The 19899-nt window shown below is 38.7% G+C and overlaps 1 protein-coding gene across 1 annotated transcript; it reads left to right on the forward strand.

Annotated features, from left to right (window-relative positions):
* The first annotated feature begins 12706 nt into the window (after positions 1 to 12706).
* Positions 12707 to 14970, forward strand: LOC121390664. Its single transcript, XM_041522534.1, has 3 exons — positions 12707 to 13006; positions 13563 to 13765; positions 14275 to 14970. The coding sequence occupies exons 1-3, from the start codon at positions 12713 to 12715 to the stop codon at positions 14525 to 14527; spliced, it is 750 nt and encodes a 249-aa protein (XP_041378468.1). The 5' UTR covers positions 12707 to 12712; the 3' UTR covers positions 14528 to 14970.
* The last annotated feature ends 4929 nt before the right edge of the window (positions 14971 to 19899 follow it).

The raw sequence follows: 19899 nt of genomic DNA on the forward strand, positions 1-19899 counted from the left end.
TGTTTTTCTACTTCTTTCTTTTTTCATTTATTTGATTTTCGGTCTTATATCCAGGACAGTGAGCAATGGTTAGTTGTTAGTGAGAGAGAAGTTGATAGCCAGTGGCCTTACACATCCTCAATGGCCACTGGCGTAACCAGGATTTTATATTGGGGTGGGGGTGGGGGGTGGGGGAGATCCACACTATGTATACATGTATGTATGTATCTGTGTATGTATCTATGTATGTATGTATGCAGGGCCGTAGCTAGTGGAAAACATTATAGAATGTTTTAGACTATTAACTACTCAGTTGCCCCCCCCCCCCCCAACCAAAACCATCCTAGCTACGACCCTGGTATGTATGTATGTATGTATTTATGTATGTATGTATGTATGTGTGTTGTGTGTATGTGTGTGTGTGTGTGTGTGTGTGTGTGTGTACGTACGTACGTGCGTACGTACGTACGTACGTGTGTATGTATGTATGTATGTATGTATGTATGTATCTATGATGTCTTTGATGAACCAGTTGTGGACCACTGGTTGGAACGGAAAACAGCCCTCCTTACGCCACTGTCAATAACTAGCTCTGGTTCAAACTCACTCTGGGTTGGAGCCAGAACCGGAATGCGAACCACCACGCTAACAAAACCAGTCTCCGTCTTTTTTAACTTAACCTGTATAGTCTATAACCATAGGCTCCCGTTTTTGTAAGGGGGGGGGGGGGGGGGGGGGGGGGTTGGTCGAAATAAACAAAAATGCCCGAATCTGGTTAACAACATTTATTCATATTAGCAAAATTACTACCAACTATCTATATAGGGTTGCAAACGAATCGCTACGCATCTTTACATGGATTACAAGTAATTTTGAGGGTAGAATGGTGGAAATACATAGTAAAAAGCTATCATGGTTAGCACATTTCCCCCGAATATCGCTATAATTTTTCCTGAAACGTGAGGTTTTGCTCCAGCATATGCTAGAGGACACCCGAGCCACAAAATATCGTAAGCCTAGTTTTGCACGTAAACGTAAATCTACGACTAAACCAAAATTCGTATTACTATTAACAGCACAACAAAAATATATACTTAGAAGTACAGATATTTCATTTTATTATATATCATTTAGTGAAATATTTTAAAATATTAGTGAAATAAAAGTGTTATTAGTCACGATAACACATTTTAGGGTAAAATAGTGAAATGAAATTTTAACTCTGAAATGTGTTATCGTCACTGAGTGACTGATAACACTTTTATTTCACTGATATTTTAAGATATTTCACTAAATTTTATATAAGAAAGTGACATTCAACCCACATTACTGACATTGGTTACAATTGTCGCAAATGAAAAGAATGATAATGGATGATAAAGTGATTGTGTGTGTGTGTGGGGGGGGGTTGTTTTGTTTTGTTGGGGTGGGGTGGGGGGGGGTGGGGGTGGAAGGGGTAGCTAGGGAAGAGATTTTATCTTGTTGGCGTCATGTTAATGTTGTAACCTCCTTTATTTTTCTAATTTTACACTTGTTAACCCAGGGTACACGTACTTCACCTATTTATGGCGACTCCAAAATACATGTGTATTTACTCAAAAGATTAGACGTCTTGGTGGCACTCTTCGGTAAACAGTAATCGGTATAGTGCTAGCTCAGTAATACACTGGTCATTTCTCAAGGTTACTGCATTTGGTAAGACGTGCAATGAATCAGCAGTATGTAAACGAAACAAGAGTAAAGTTTGTTTTATTTAACGACGCCGCTAGAGCACATTGATTTTTTATCTTATCATCGGCTATTGGACGTCAAACATATGGTCATTCTGACACTGTTTTTTTTAGAGGAAACCCGCTGTCGCCACATAGGCTACTCTTTTACGACAGGCAGCAAGGGATCTTTTATTTGCGCTTCCCACAGGCAGGATAGCACAAACCATGGCCTTTGTTGAACCAGTTATGGATCACTGGTCGGTGCAAGTGGTTTACACCTACCCATTGAGCCTTGCGGAGCACTCACTCGGGGTTTGGAGTCGGTATCTGAATTAAAAATCCCATGCCTCGACTGGGATCCGAACCCAGTACCTACCAGCCTGTAGACCGATGGCCTGCCACGACGCCACCGAGGCCGGTACGAAACAAGAGAGAGAGAGAGAGAGAGAGAGAGAGAGAGAGAGAGAGAGAGAGAGAGAGAGAGAGAGAGAGAGAGACAGAGACAGAGACAGAGAGACAGACAGACAGACAGACATACATACAGACAGAAACAGACAGAGACAGAGACACAGAGAGAGAGACAAACGCAGATAAAAACACAGACACAGAGAGAGAGAGAGAGAGAGAGAGAGAGAGAGAGAGAGAGAGAGAGAGAGAGAGAGAGAGGGAGAGAGAGAGAGAGAGAGAGAGAGAGAGAGAGAGAGAGAGAGAGAGAGAGAGAGAGAGAGAGAGAGGGAGAGAGAGAGAGAGAGAGAGAGAGAGAGAGAGAGAGAGAGAGAGAGAGAGAGAGAGAGAGAGAGAGAGAGAGAGAGAGAGAGACTTGCAGAGACTGAAAGAATATCAGGAAGAAGAAAGACAGACGGAGACAGAAACAAAGAGAGACAGATACTTAGAACGAGAGACAGGAAGAGACAGACGCACACAAAGACAGGGCGACAGATGGATCGAGACCACATATTTCCCCAAAACTGTGATGAGCGACTCAGAGACATATAATCTTAGAGGAAACCCGCTACATTTTTCTATCAGTAGCAAGGGATCTTTTATATGCACTATCCCACAGACAGGGTAGTACATACCACGGCTTTTGATATACCAGTCGTGGTGCACTGGCTGGAACGAGAAATAGCCCAATGGGCCCACTAACGGGGATCTATCTCAAACCGACCGCGCATCGAGCGAGCGTTTTACCATTGGGCTGCGTCTCCCCCATACCCATCTAGACTGGATGCGTAATGCAGGGCTCGAACTTAACGACAGCACCGACGGCAATTGCTGTCGTTGAGATATAAATTGCCGTAGAGACCATCACCGATGGCACTTTTCTGCCATCGGTAAAGCTCCTCAACAATGGCAAAATACATACACCTGGTGTACATAGTCTGCCAATATTTAACATTTGCACATTTGAAATATGTCTACATAGAGCAAAATAGCCTTTCAATCATGTTTATTTGTCACTTTTTAAAGACCCATTTTAAAAATTTCCGTGGGAGACAAATTCTTAAGTTCGAGCCCTGGTAATGAAATAATCGCATATGGTGTGTATGTCCAAAACGCAAGCCGCATACGCACGCGCCTTTCCAGTCTATATGAGCCTTTATGGGATATCAAAAACCGTGGTATGTACTACCCTGTCTGTGGGATGGTGCATATAAAAGATCCCTTGCTACTAATCGAAAAGAGTAGCCCATGAAGAGTGGCGACAGCGGGTTTCCTCTCTCAATATATGTGTGGTCCTCAACCATATGTCTGACACCATATAACCGTAAATAAAACATTTCTTTCTTTCTTTCCAATATAGACGCTGTTATTGAAACTAGTGTATTTCAATTATTTTACGCCAGACCGCACGCATGCCTGGCTTGACTTGAGAGTTTTTTCATGCTCATATACCACGAAGGTTTCGAGCATGTCTATCCCGAGTCCCGTCTCTGAATTTTAAATCTAAAAATAAAAACATGGGACTTTATTAAATTTTGATGCGCATTCCAAAAAAATAAAAATAATACATACAGAGCTCTAGGATTTTTATTTTATTTTTAATATTTAGTCGCAGAAAGATTGGGCTATCTAAAATTAAATAAACTATAGTATTTAACCGTACAAATTAATTGCCCCATAGACTAAAAAAAAAGGGGAGATGTTGGCCAGGAAAGGGGGGCCGCATCCAGTCTTAATGACCATTAAGATTTCGTGTTTAAAATTGCCAAATGTTTGAAGTTCAATAGCCGATGATTAATAACTCAACGTTCTCTAGGTGTGTATGTAAGCAAAACAAATTTTAACTTTCTCCATTCAACAAGCGCTAAAAGTGCACTCTCGTCTATATTCGTAATATTAAAATAATTTAGTAAAGGATATCGTGATTATATTTCTTAGTGTTTTTATATATATATATATATATATGAGACCCATCCCCCGTTCTTAGGGGTACCGTCTTGTGTGATCCAGACGATCGACGAGTCTTAGCTACCATGAATGGGGAGCGAGAAAAAAGAAAAAAAGGAATGCGCAATAGTCGTGACAGCTGAATAATAAGATCATGTTCCGTAAAAAATAAATAAAAAAAATTCAAAAGGTCCGAGTCGTATCAAATCTGTTGATAGGAAAGCAGTACACTGTCGATATATGATTAATATTACATCAATGAAATATTATTTTTGTTAATCTTCGCTTGGACCTTTTAGCGGGTGCACGGTGACGCACTTAGTCCTTAGAGCCTTACTTTTTGAGTAACCGGGGTCGGAAGTATAACATTTGTCACTGTCGCTAAAATTTATCTCTAGGGTGTGCAGTTCATGAAAATATAAGACGACGTTTTCTAAACCTGTATATCTTCAGAACTACAGCACTTAGAAATGTGATCTTGGTGTCAAAATAGATGTTTTAAAACTGTTTCTAATACTGTCAGATATTGTGGTGACTAATGGTCGACTAAAAGGACGGTAATTTTTTTCCATTAGTAGCATGAAATCTTTTTATATGCACCATCCCACAGACAGGATAGTACATACCACGGCCTTTGATATACCAGTCGTGGTGCACTGGCTGGAACGAGAAATAGCCCAATGGGCCCACCAACGGGGATCGATCCCAAACTGACCGCGCGTCAAGCGAGCGCTTTACGAGTGGGCTACGTCCCGCCTCACAACTATTACAATATAATAGACACAATGATAAAGCTGTGTGTGTTTGGCGTAATATGGGTGAGCTGTACTCCTGCTGAATTGGGGCCAGACGTAGACCAGTGGTAAAGCGCTGTATAAACAGGCTTCTCGACTTTCAGATTCCTCTACCCCGGGTGAATGGCCGCCAGCTATTAAACAAACACAGAAGACCTTCCACCGAAATGACCAGCATTGGTGGGAGTATTTTCAAGGTTTCTTTCCGTGAGAACTTCGAGACATTTAATTTATCGAGCTGGACAGATTCAGGATTTTTTGGGGTTTTTTTTAAAGAAGGGGGCATTGGCGTAGTCAGGATTTTATATTGGGGGTGGGGATGGGGGTGGGGGGATTCCCACAACAACATTGTCTATGTTGGGGGAGGGGATTGCCCCATTTTCCGCCCCCACAAAACAACAACAACCCCACACATCTTTATTGTATGTATACCGGGTACGTCAGTAGGAGGGGGTGTAGTTTGAAAACGGGATTCTATTTTAAAGTTAAAAAGTTAGTTTGTTGTTTGTTTGTGGGGTTTTTTTAGGGTGTGTGGGTTTTTTTGTAGGGATGGGTGGGTGTGCAGTGTTTTTATGTGGGTTTTTGTTGGGTTTGTTTTTGTTTGGGGGGGGGGGGGGGGTGTTGCATCTCAACTCTGAAGATAATCTATTGGCCCCTCCCACCCAGCTGAAGGGCAAATGAGTATTTAACTGATCCCCACCTTGGCATTTTCGGTATAAGCACGTCATCCTAGCTAGGATATTTTTCGTGCTGGGGTGTCGTTAAACATTCATTCATCCATTCCTAGCTAGGTGCAGGAACATCTAAGCTATATGGACTTTCTGTGCCTTAAAGTGGACAGTGGTTTATTTGTTACTGATTAGCAATAGAGAAGAAGCTTGTTTTGTTTAACGACACCACTGGAGCACATTATTAATTAATGATCGGCTATTGGATGTCAAACCTTTGGTAATTCTGATTCGTAGTCATCAGTGGAAACCCGCTACATTTTTCCTAATGCAGCAAGGGATCTTTTATATGCACTTTCCCACAGACAGGAAAGCACATACCACGACCGTTGTCCAGTTGTGGTACACTGGTTGGAACGAGAAAAAACAATCAGCTGAATGGGTGTACCGATGTGGTTCAATCCTGCGACGCAAGCACCTCAAACGAGCACTCAACCGACTGAGCTAAAAAAAATTTTATTTAACGACGCCTCTAGAGCACATTGATATTTATCTTATCATCGGCTTGGACGTCAAACATATGGTCATTCTGACATATTTCTTTTAGAGTAAACCCGCTGCCGCCACATAGGCTACTCTTTTCGATAAGCAGCAAGGGGTCTTTTCTATGCACTTTCCCACAGACAGGACAGCACGTACCACGATCTTTGATGAACCAGTTATGGACCACTGGTTGGAACGGAAAACAGCACAAACTGCAAATGGGTCTACTGAGAAGGATGGATCCGATGACCGACCGCTTCACAGGCGGACACGCTACCGCTTGACTTACATTCCGCTCCATAGAGAAGTCGGTGTCGTGCCATTATACTTCTGTTTGAGTCATTCATTTTTCACTATGGGTGGAAGCTGGCACAGGGTCGCGAACTCACTAACTGCCAGATATAGAACATTACCAAGACAGGTGAGATGCATACAGGTATTTGCAATAATAATCCCATATATAGCAAAGGATTCGCAATAATAATCCCATATAGAGCAACGAATTCGCAATAATAATCGCATTGAGAGCTAGGTATTAATAATAATCCCATATAGAGCAAGGGATTCGCAATAATAATCCCATATAGAGCAAGGGGTTCGCAATAATAATCTCATATAGAGCAAGAGATTCGCAATAATAATGTCACATAGAACAAGGGATTCAAATAACAGTCCTACATAGAGCAAGGGATTCGCAATAATAATCTCATATAGAGCAAGGGATTCGCAATAACAATCTCATATAGAGCAAGGGATTCAAATAACAGTCCTACATAGAGCAAGGGATTCGCAATAATAATCCCATATAGACAAAGGAATTCATAATAATAATCCTATATAGAGCACGGAATTCGCAATAATAATCCTATATAGAGCACGGAATTCGCAATAATAATCTCATATAGAACAAGGGATTCGCAATAATAATCTCATATAGAACAAGGGATTCAAATAACAGTCATACATAGAGCAAGGGATTCGCAATAATAATCTCATATAGAGCAAAGGATTCAAATAACAATCCTACATAAAGCAAGGGATTCGCAATAGAAAGAAAGAAAGAAATGTTTTATTTAACGACGCACTCAACACATTTTATTTACGGTTATATGGCGTCAGACATATGGTTAAGGACCACACAGATTTTGAGAGGAAACCCGCTGTCGCCACTACATGGGCTACTCTTCCGATTAGCAGCAAGAGATCTTTTATTTGCGCTTCCCACAGACAGGATAGCACAAACCATGGCCTTTGTTGAACCAGTTATGGATCACTGGTCGGTGCAAGTGGTTTACACCTACCCATTGAGCCTTGCGGAGCACTCACCCAGGGTTTGGAGTCGGTATCTGGATTAAAAATCCCATGCCTCGACTGGGATCCGAACCCAGTACCTACCAGCCTGTAGACCGATGACCTACCACGACGCCACCGAGGCCGGTGGATTCGCAATGATAATCTCATATAGAACAAGGGATTCAAATAACAGTCCTACATAGAGCAAGGGATTCGTAATAATAATCTCATATAGAACAAGGGATTCCCAATAATTATACAAGGTAGCAAAGGATTTTCCATAATTATTTCATTTAATATGTAAACGTAGTCAGTAAAAACATTCTGTTAATCTGAAACGTGTTAACAATAGCACCAAACTTAGGGCAGTCTGTTAAAGTTAACAATGGAAGGAAGCAAGGAAATGTTTTATTCAACGACGCACTCAACACATTTTATTTACGGTTATATGGCGTCGGATTTAACAATAAAAATAAAAATAAAAATAAAAATAAAACCTATATCGTATTTTGTCCAAAAATATACATGATTTGACCAAATTAGTTACAGTCCCGACATAAACTAAAGGTTAGCAAATATATGTAGGCTACCTATGTTTTGTAATGTCTCAACAAGTTTCAGAAATATTTTCCTTTAGAGTCGCTGTCAGGTGCTGGCATTTGCTCATAGGTCTATTAAAAGCCTGTTGTTTGTGTCAAGGACACGATCGCAGAATTGAATTCCGAAATAAGAGGGTACTGTTTACCAAACGTTTCTGACTAACCATCTACGATGACTCGTCAGAATGTAACCGTCAGATCAAACCTGTCGTACTGGTTATGTTTAATGTAGGTACCCAGCACACCCTGTGGGCGGAGCTTGCATATTTAATTTGATGAAAGTGAATATAAACACGGACCCACCCGAAATGTTTCCGTGGGTTCAGAAGCTGAGGAACAGAAACAGAATTTTATTCTTCTTCCATCAACAGTAAGTTTTTCCATTTTCATTCAAGATTATGTATTTTTAATTTAAAAAAAAAAAATCTTCAAGTATATTTTTTTATTAAGTACAAGGACTTTTACATTATTTTCAGCAAAATTTTCTCATTGTTATTTTATTTTATTTTGGGGAGGGAGGGGGGGGGGGGGGGGGGGGGGTACATGGATGGTTTCTTTAAAGGTGCAATCTCAAAGTTGTAAAATAAAAATGAAAATGTTTTGGCTTTTTTTTTTCTTGTAAAATATAAAGATTTTACCTTGAATTAAATCCCTACACAAAATACATCTAAATAATTTATTTACTAAGTACTGTAAATTAATTTTATATGATTGCAAATGCCAATATGGGTAACTGGCCAAAAACGTCAAAGGCGGTTCACTAACGCTTGGTGTTTATTATTCCATGTCAGTATTTTCATTTATAAATAATACCGTATTAGACAGACACAAACAAACATTGTAATCTCTGATACTATGCCCTTAAAGCCACTGGCACTATTTTCAAGGTACGTACATGTATACGCCTTTTGTTTCGTATACAATTAATTTTAAGTTGCTGTAAACACCAGGGCCCCGTTCCACGAAGCGATCTTAGCCCTAAGATCACCTTAAGTGCATAACTACCTTATACACTTACAGTGATTTTACGGATAAGACCGCTTCGTGGAACGAGACCCAGGCCCCCGTTTTACGAAGCTAAAGTTTGTTTTGGTTAACGACACCACTAGAGCACATTGATTTATTTATCATCGGCTATTGGATGTCAAACATTTGGTAATTCTGACATATTGTCTTAGAGAGGAAACACGCTACCTTGTTTAATTAGTAGCGCTTTAACACTGGGCTACGTCCGGCTTCACGTATTAAGAAGCGATCTTAGCGCTAAAATCACCTTAAGTGCATTCGGTAAGATCGCTTCGTAAACCGCGGCCCAGGACGATCAGAACAAGTTGGATTTACTAAAATTGATAGTGTAAGCAAAGTAATATGTAAGTTAATGGCAAAAGAAATATAAAAATTAAGAAACCCAAAACAATAACATTGTAATGAGCAAAACTATTTTACACTGCCTAATAATAAGGATCACCGGATACAAAATATATTTGACACTATTTAAACATTTTATAAATAGTATTGTTTTGCATAATCAGAATCATCGCCAGATTCGAACCCGAAATTGTTAAACAAAACACTTGTATTATTAAATTTGCAAATTGTAAATTGTAAATGATAAAGACGTCAGATATATAAATAAGATCATTAGCACTTCCCATCAAAAGAAATTGATTAATTTCTGTTTTAATCTGAAATATCATACTCTCAAATTCATGCTAATTTGTATATAAATTTTATTTACTTGAAGTAAATCTATATAAAAGATGGCCGATAAGATAAACATGCCGTAATATTTTCTGTCTAGTGTATGTTTAGCCAAGGATTCTTAAAGGCATATTGTCACAGACCACTGACCTATTTAATGGTCTAACAAAATATTACCTGAACAAAAATAATTTGATTTGTACCTAAATGTACTTTATTCAACCATCTTCATAACCACCATACTCCATTTATTAATGACATTTTGTAAAAATAATTGAATTATGGCAATGGTCCATAATTCAAAAACTAAAATTACCGAGAGGGATGATATGGATTTCACTCTATCATGTTCAGTTACGGTGATGCGATAGCTAGACTTGGTTTCCAACAATTAATGTAATTTTTATTTATTGTTAATTTTTAGAGAAATATGGTCCTTAAATCCGTGACAGTATGCCTTTAAGAAAAACATTGTTTACGCCCAGTGGCAGTACATTGCAATTTTCATATTGCCGAATTAATTATACAAAGGATGTGTTTGGAATACATTAATAAATGTAACTTAAAAACAGAAGCAAAATACGACACTTGCGACCATTAAAATATGTTGATATTTCTGTGTGGACTAAAAAAAAAAAAATATTCAGAAAAAGTTGTTTTATTTTTACTCCATCTTACTAAGCTTCTATGAGTGGTTTTATACTTTAATTATTGATTTAAAAAATTTGGCGAATTTTTTTAATACAGTTATTCAAAACTGTAGAAAACGTTAAAATTTGAAATATTCAATGTCAAAATCGTATTTTAATTTTAATTTTAAATCAATAATTAAAGTGTAAAATATCGTAAATTTACAAAACATTAGGCCTGCTTCAGCGTCTTCGGAATTTTTCAAACGTAGTCTTAGTAGAAGGTATAATTTTACCTGTAGGTCTACTGAAATTAAATTTCAAACGGTGTATACATTTTTCTTTTTTAAATATAAATTTCATAATTTCTTTAGGCCTGTTTCAGCGTCTTTAGAATTTTTCAAACGTAATCTTAGGAGAAGGTATAAATTGACCTGTAGGTCTACTTTATTTTTAAATTAAATTTCAAACGGTGTATACATTTTTTTTTAAATATAAATTTCATAATTTCTTTAGTAGTTTGTGGGAACTGCATTAACATTCCAAATTTATTCAAGAGATGTGCATATATTATTAATTTCCGATTCCATTTTCAAAAATTCATTAAAATGACCTTTTAAAACCGACACAAAAAACCCTAAAAGTTAAAAGGTATCTGTTGTAATTTGTGGAATCTACATCAGGTTGTGTGTGGGTGGGGTGTGGGGGTGGTGGGGTGTGTGTGGATCGCGCTGCTGGCTTCCTTTAATTTTCACCCAGCGAGAACACTGCCAGGGTATCTAGGTACTAAATTTCTGAATTATCTATACAAACATGGATGGATAATAATTATAGATCAGTATCACACAATTCGGTTTGAGAATAGCTCAGCTAATAAACGCCATGTAGACTCATAGTGGAACTAATAATAGATTTACCAAGGATATATTTATAAACAGTATAAACACTGGCACAAAAAAAACCTCCTACCATCACATTGTACACACACTTAAAACACCTTTTATTATTTTCATAACCGTCACAAGATCCATGCTTGTGTTCCACTGTGCAGTTTGTCCAAGTACTTGAAATCTTTTTTTTTTTTTCAAGTGACCTTTTCGAATAAATAGGTCTAGCGGGTACTGTGCCATTACGTACAAAGAGGTTAGTATGTATACAAGGAGGGCGCCACTAAAACTCGACATGCTGGGAACCGTGTCATTAAAGGCGAGAGGAGGAGGAGTGACTTAACGATCTCTTGACATCGGGCGGGGCGTAACCAAGTGGTACATCGCTCGCTCGATGTGGGATCGATCCCCGTCAGTGGGCCCATTGGGCTATTTCTCGTTCCAGCCAGTGCAGCACACCTGGTATGCCAAAGGCCGTAGTATGTACTGCCCTGTCTATGGGTGCATATACAAGATCCCTTGCTGCTAATCGGAAAGAGTACCGTAGCCATATGTTTGACGCCATATAACCGTAAATAAAATCTGTTGAGTGCGTCGTTAAATAAAACATGTCTTTCTTTCTTTCGATCTCTTGACAAACCCTGTAGAAAAAAGACTGAACGTTGATGCCATTAAACTTCTTCTGTACACTGCTACAAGCTTTGTATATAATACAGCTTATCTGCAAAACCAATCCTCTGCTTAACTGAGGCACTGGTTGTATCTTATGCATGAACGTTGTCTAAGTGGCGATGGGTTGACCCCCCCCCCCCCCCCCCGTTGCCCCATGAATTAAAGACATGAACCATTCAGTCTCTTTGTATCATCCCAACCGGTATTCATTCATTTCAACTTCTTTTCGTGCTCATATCCAAATTCGTGTTCAAGCACGCTGTCCTGGAAACACACCTCAGCTATAGTGGGTTAGCGGTTAGTTGTTAGTGGTTAGTGAGAGATAAGTCCGTGCATTGGTCTTACACCTACCCATTATGTAGTTAACACTCGCTCTGGGTGGGAGCCGGTACCGGGCTGCTAACTATGTACCTACCGGCCTTATTTCCGATGGCTTAACCACGATACCACCGATGCCGGTTCACACAGTATGCTGTGACTGGTATATCAAAGGCCGTGGTGTGTTCTGTCTGTGGAAAAGTGCACATAAAAGATCATTCGTTGTTAAAGGGAAAATGTAGCAGGTTTTCTCTAAAGACCATGGGTCAAATTTATCAAATGGTGCATATAAAAGATTCCTTGCTGCTAATCGAAAAGAGTAGCCCATGAAGTGGCGACAGCGGGTTTCCTCTCTCAATATCTGTGTGGTCCTTAACCATATAACCGTAAATGCAATGTGTTGAGTGCGTCGTTAAATAAAACATTCCCTTCCTATTTTAATAGTCACTAGTACTATATGTTCGGCACCTTTACCAGAGTGTCCTTAAACAGACATTCCTTTTCTTTCCGTCAGAGACTTTTCAAAATGCTGAAGATCGTGCTGGCCGTGTGTCTGCTGCAGGTGGCTCTCTGCTGGGAGGACTGGGAGAAGATGAGCGAACCCGAGGACAAGAAACACGCCTGGATGATGATGATGATGAAGGGCTGGAGCGCCCACGACATGGGAGATCACTCTAAATGCGAACACAAGATGGAGGAGGGCTCGGGCGACAAGAAGGACATGATGATGCACTATCAGTACATGATGATGAAGAAGAAGAAGGAAGAAGCCAAGAAGGAAGAGTTCATGAAGTTCATGAAACACTACAAGGAAATGAAGGTACGTTTTTATCCTATCCAGCAGCTGTAGCACGATGTTACCTGGCCAGTGATCAGAGGCATAATCCTCATTTTGGCTGGGCAGTCCACGATACCTCACTAGTGTTCGTTGTGCCAGTATTGGGCCACCCCTCTCGTTTTCGTCTGATGGTTATAACTATTATCTTAACATGTACCTGGTTTTGAAACTGTTGTGCCTGTTGTTGTTGTTGTGATGGTTATAATTATTATCTTAACATGTAACGGCTTTTGAAACTGTTGTGTCTGTGATTGTAACTGTTGTGATGGCTTTGAAACTGTTGTAGTTGTTGTGATGGTTAGAACTATTATCTTAACATGTGACGGTTTTTGAAACTTGTTGTCCTGTGGTTGTAACTGCTGCGACGGCTATAGCTATTGTTTTAACATGTAACGGGTTTGTGAAACTGTTGTCCTGTGGTTGTAATTGTTGTGCATGTGGTTGTAACTGTTTTGCTTGTAGTTGTAACTGTTGCGATGGCTATAGCTATTATTTTAACATGTAACGGGTTTTTGTAACTGTTGTGCTGTGGTTGCAGGAGAAGCACGAGTGGGAGGACAAGCAGAAGGCGATGGAGCTGTTCAAGAAGAAGATGATGCTGAAGGAGAAGACCGACCAGCTGGGGGAGGTGGAGGAAATGATGAAGTCGTTCATGGAGAAGAAACACAAGTTCGTCTTCACCCTCACCAGCAACTTCCTCAAACTCTGCAAGTGCAGTGACGTCACCGCCCAGATCACCAGGTAACTAAACTAGATGGAGACAGGAAAGAGGGTGGGGATGGGGTAGTGTGTGTGGGGTAAAAAAAACACCAAGATCGGCTTCACCTTCACCACCAATTGTTTTTACAAGGGCAGTGCCATCACCGCCCAGATCACCAGGTAACTAACCGGAGAAGGGGCAGAGAGAGAGAGAGAGAGAGAGAGAGAGAGAGAGAGAGAGAGAGAGAGAGAGAGAGAGAGAGAGAGATCGACTTCCCCAAGCTGTAAATGCAATGGCAATATGGTACAGATCACCAATAAGGGAGGAACGAAGGGAGGGAGGGCCGGGGGCAGTAGGGAAGGCAGGAGCAGAGGCAGACAGAGAGAATGAGAGAAACGGAAAGACGAAGAAAGACCCAGCTTGGGTTGAGGGAAAGAAGGTGGGAAGTGAAAGAAAGACAGGGAGTGAGTGAAAGAGATAAGAGCTGAGCAGAAACTGAGAGAGAACAAAAGAGATACTTTAATGTGCTTTTCTTTTGTTCTTCACAAAGGTTCTTCAGTATGGGCGCTAGTACAGGCGACATGATCGGCGACATCATCAGCCCTGAAGCTCTTCAGGCGATGGAATCCGGCGACAACGTAGAGCTCGCCAAAATCATCCACAAGATGTCGCACGACGAGCAGAAGGCGATTTTCTTCAAGGGCCTCATCAAGTCCATGTGCGCAGGCGCGAAGACCTTCGTGCGGTTCACCAAACAGTTCGAGGAGACGTACATGAAGGCCAATAGTACAGCAATGCCATGAACTCTATTTTCATTACAATCTTTTTAAAGTGCGGCCAGCTTTTAAAAACAAGTCTCATACAAACAATATTTGCTGTAACTAACAATGGGACAGTGGATCCATTATTTTAATTTACGGGCCTGCAATTACATTTTAGTTTTTAGTTTTTAATTTTTAATTATTCTGTGTTTCTCTTACTCCTGTCTGTCTGTCGTGTGTCTCTGTGTGTGTTCGTCTGTATTAAAAATACAGTTCGCAGTTCAGTCTGTTGACACCATGTGGTTTGATAGATGCAATGAATTGAAAGAAAATTACCCGAGTTGTGACATTTCTTTTCTCTCTATTATTTTCTTTTCGTTTTTAATATCCAATTATTATTCTTTTGCACGTAATATTTTAAAGTTATATACTTTTTATTCCTTAAATCCATCAAGGAATATGCAGACAAATAAAAACCATTTTCTTAAACATTTTCGTGGTTTGTCTTGTTCTTTGTTATTTCCGTAGATTCATTTTGTTTAACATCTCCATTAAAGCACATATCTGCATATCAGACCTTTGGTAGTTCTGACACGTCGTCTTGAGAAGAAAACTATTACATATTTTTATTAGTAGCAATGGATAATTTTTTCAATGAAAGGACCGTCTTTGATATACCAGTCGTAGGGCACAGGTTGGGACGGGAAAAACCTATGTCAAAATATATTCTTCTTACACATCCGTTGGTGAGAACACCTTGCGTTATTTGTGATAACACATGGTTGTTTACACATGTATGTGTGTTAACAATTTCAAGACATACGACTGGCTGCTCCTAGGTAATGACCAGATCACCATTACCATACATCCAATGAAAAACTACACTATGGAAATCGATTACATTGTGACGTTTAGTTAATCTCCGACGCCATATAACCGTAAATAAAATGTGTTGAGTGCGTCGTTAAATAAAACATTTCCTTCCTTTTAGTTAATTTGACAATCATGGGTCGGTGACATGCAAGTTAGCTATAAGTGCAACGGGTGTAAATTACTTTTAGTTGATAAAGATATTAACATTTGCTTAAAACCTGGTTTTTGAGGATATGTAAGAAATAGAATAATACATTCGTGTCCGTTAGATACCATTTATCTCACAACTTGTTGTTTAAAAACGTATCAAACTTTCGCTGGGTGATTATTGGTATCTAACGACCACTCATGTATTATTCTCTATTTAGTGACTACTTAAATTAATATCTGGCAAAACCCAAAAGTGGACATGGCGTTTGATTTTTGGCTTAAAGAAACGATTTGTAAAAGGGGGGACACACGCTTTAGTGTACAAATAAAACCTTTTTGTTTATACATACATACATACATACATACATATATACATACATACATATCAGGCCTAGGGTAAAAAATATTTTGGGCCTGAAGTAGTAGTAGGCATAACGTAGGCAATTTTTTGGGATGATGGATGTTTATGCATTTAACTGAATCATATCGAATTAAACTCTGTTTGTGTGTGTGTGTGTGTGTGTGTGTGTGTGTGTGTGTGTGTGTGTCAGTGATTGGTAGCCCTAATACTCGGACTGTAAGAGAGCTAGGCAGACATTTGGACGGTTATGAGAGCGTATAACCTTCCAAATGTCCGTCTAGCTCTCTTAGAGTATTCGGACTAAGTGATTGGGTACGTGTGTTCGTGCGCGCGCGCTCGCATACGCGGGTGAGTGTGTGTGTATGTGTGTGTGTGTGTGTGTGTGAGAGAGAGAGAGAGAGAGAGAGAGAGAGAGAGAGAGAGAGAGAGAGAGAGAGAGAGAGAGAGAGAGAGTGTGTGTGTGTGTGTGTGTGTGCGTGTGTGTATTGTGGGATTCATAAACAATTCGTGGATCAACACCTCCATGAGGGTACTGTGGCCTGACTGTAAACCCCATACTTCTTTGCAGTGTCTGAGGTAGAAGAAAGGAATGTAGTTTTTAAAAATAACCCCAACACATTCAGCCAGCAGCTATATGGTGACGTGTTAGACAGTGAGAGAAGAAACACACTAACGCCACATAATATAGACTAGTGCTAGCAATCTGACGGACGGGACATGAACACCCTAGATGGACTCGATTTCCCCTGTCCCAACCAGTACCCTACAACAAGTACATCTAAAGCCGTGGTGTGCACTGGTGTGTTCTGTCTATAAGAAAGTACATATAAAAGATCCTATAGAAAAGTTTGTTTTGTTTAACGACAGCACTAGAGCTCATTTATTTATTAATCATCTACCACTGACATATTTGACATGGAGTCTTAGAAGAAAAAACCCGCTACATTTTTTCCAGTAGTAGCCAGGGATCTTTTATATGCACCATCCCACAGAGAGGGCAGCACATACTACGGCCTTTGGTATACCAGTTGTGGTGCACTGGCTGGAACGAGAAATAGCCCAACTGACACACCGACGGGCTACACCCCTATATTATTTTTTAGAAAAGAAGTTTAAAATTTGCTTTGTTTAACTAAGTCACTTAGATTAAGATTAATTAAAGGCATATTGTCACAGACCACTGACCTATTAAATGGCCTAACAAAGTATTACCTGAAACAATATAAATTTGATTTGTCCCTAATAGTACTTTATTCAGCCATCTACATAACCACTATACTCGACTTATTAATGGTATTTTGTAAAAATAAATGAATTATGGCAATGGTCCATAATTTAAAAAAACCTTAGTTTTGTCGAGAGGGTTGACATGGCTTTTAATCCATCATGGTTCAGTTAGAATGATGCGATAGCCAGATTTGTTTTTTAAAAATTAATGTAATTTTCATTTAGTATCCACTTTTAGGAAATAAGGTCCTTACATCCGTGACAGCTTTTAATCTTCAAATATTTGGTACAACAGCAATATAACAATAAATACAAAACCATTCTGTTGTAAAAATTATTTATAAAAGGGAATAGTATTTATAAACGATCTTCTTGATGAAGATGGAAATTTCTTTACATTTGAGAATTAAACCAAATATATATAACGTAAACTCACATTTTTTAGAATATTCATCGCTTATAAACAGCATTAAGACATTTATAAATAAAGCAAACAATGTTAGAAATGGCCACTTTACATTGCTAACTAATCCTGTATTTCCGGCAAAATTTAATATTATTCTTAAAAGTCAAACAGGTATTAAAGACATGTATAAATTATTAAATCACGAAATTATTACACCAACATCACAAATAAGATGTAGAAACCAAGGTTTTACTTTTGACTCAAAAGAATGGGGAAACTAGAATAATAATAATAATAATAGATTTTTATTTCAGTTCAGAGATCCATAGAACATATTTAAACATTAACATACAAAACTGATTACATAATATACAGCAGCTTGTGCCAGCGATTTACACATACAGATTTGACGTACACATTTGTACACCGCAGGTGGGCAATAAGTCGTTTGAAGTTGTTTCGATTCTGCTCTTCAGCGAATATAGTCCTGCAGAATTCCAGATAACCTTGCACTTGCGTTCCTATAAAGTTTTTTTGCGTTTTTTTATATCTTTGAAGGGTGCTGAACAAGAATCCAAGTGATAACATCCTGTCAGGTTTGGGCAATTTGCATAATATGCAAATGAAGTCGGCCATCACCGAAATTCAGTTTTTTGGCTATATCTATGGCTATATATGGGATAGGATGGAAATAATGGTGGCTAAACCTAGGTTTTCATGGTCAATTATGATATGGTTTCAATACAGAATTATACACCAGATACTAACAACTAATACTATTTTTTACATAAAATTAAATACATAGATACTAATGAATGTACGTTCTGTGGCAGTTCACCAGAAACATTAACACATTTATTTTATTATTGTAATAAAGTGACTGATCTGTAGCATGCTGTATTAAATTAGATTTTAAACAAAAAAGGAATTCGAATAAAATTAAATAAAAAATTATTTTATTTGGACAAATAGGCGATATAAAAGACATATTTATAAACTGGCTGTTAATAAACATTAAATATTATATATACAAGACAAAAATGGAAAAAAATGAAATAAATATAATAGCTGCTCAAAACCTTTTACAAAATAAATACGAAATAGAAAAATATATTCTTTTTAAAAACTGTAAATATGAAGAGTATAATACAATCTGGGCACCATGGAAACGACTCTTCAGTCAAGAAAGTAATTTGATGGAAAAAAATAGAAACAGTTATCAAGCGAGCGCTTGACGTGAATTTTGACATTATTACTTATCACTATAATTACTACTATAGCTTTTCCTTTTAACATTCCTTCTTTCTAAACTTATATATTTATTTTATGTCCCCATTACATCAACCAGCCTATTTAAATATATTTCTATTAATTGGCCATTTATAATGTGTTATTAATATTACTATCTACATGTACATATGCATTAATATTAAATATATCATCATCTACATTATTTGTATAAGTGTTACTATTACTATAATCAGCATACTACCACAATATGTATGTACTCCTAGTATTTAGCGTGTATAATTTAATTAATCTTCTGTGAAGCGATGAATCAGGGCTCCCCAACCCTGGCATCTTCAAAATGAGCTGGGGACAATACAATATTTAAAAAAAATTAATATCTATATAATATATAAAGAAAGAATACAAGAATTGTAAAATTCAACACATTTGTAAGAATCTCTAAGGTACTAAAATCTATAATAGTAAAATAGTAGAACTCTTTCTCGCCCACCATAAACTGATTAAGTGTCACTCAGTTGTGGAATACTCCTATAGATTCATTCATTTCTACTTATTTCCGTGCTTATATCCAATTAAGGTTCAAGCACGCTGTTCTGGGTACACACCTCAGCTATCTGGGTTGTCTGTTCAGGACAGTGGGTTGGTTGTTAGTGGTAAGTGAGAAAGAAGAGGGTGTAGTGATCTTACACCTACCCATTGAGTTGTTAAAACTCGCTCTGGGTGGGAGCCAGTACCGGGCTGCGAACCCTGTACCTACCAGCCTTATGTCCAGTGACTTAACTACGACACAACCGAGACACACGTAGAACATAAGATTATTTTATAGCTATAACTAAGGTTTGCACAACCATGGTTTTTGCCAGAAAGAAATTTTTGGGTATGGCCTTACGGGATTGAGTTTTTAGAATGCTGGTGTTGAAGGCACCCATAGTCGAGGGGTGGGGGGGTGGGGTGGGGGGGGGGGGGGTCAGGCTGGGGTTGGAGGGGTCTGGTGGGCCTTCCCGATAAAAAAAATTAATTTAGGATCACAGCTCAGATGTGTTTTCCAACCATCTGTGATACAAATTCCTTGGTCGCCATCACCGTCGTTCAGCACACTCGAGTTGGTATAAAAAATAAAATTCTTCCACATATGACGAAAATATT

This window comes from Gigantopelta aegis, chromosome 15 (genome assembly GCF_016097555.1).
Source record: "Gigantopelta aegis isolate Gae_Host chromosome 15, Gae_host_genome, whole genome shotgun sequence".
Lineage (NCBI taxonomy): Eukaryota > Metazoa > Mollusca > Gastropoda > Neomphalida > Peltospiridae > Gigantopelta > Gigantopelta aegis.

What these genes read in the sequence shown, in the direction of transcription:
- LOC121390664 (XM_041522534.1), top strand. Translation starts at nt 12,713, where the DNA reads ATGCTGAAGATCGTGCTGGCCGTGTGTCTGCTGCAGGTGGCTCTCTGC. An exon ending in AACACTACAAGGAAATGAAG is followed by an intron (nt 13,007 to 13,562) that starts GTACGTTTTTAT and finishes CTGTGGTTGCAG; the next exon opens with GAGAAGCACGAGTGGGAGGA. An exon ending in GTCACCGCCCAGATCACCAG is followed by an intron (nt 13,766 to 14,274) that starts GTAACTAAACTA and finishes TTCTTCACAAAG; the next exon opens with GTTCTTCAGTATGGGCGCTA.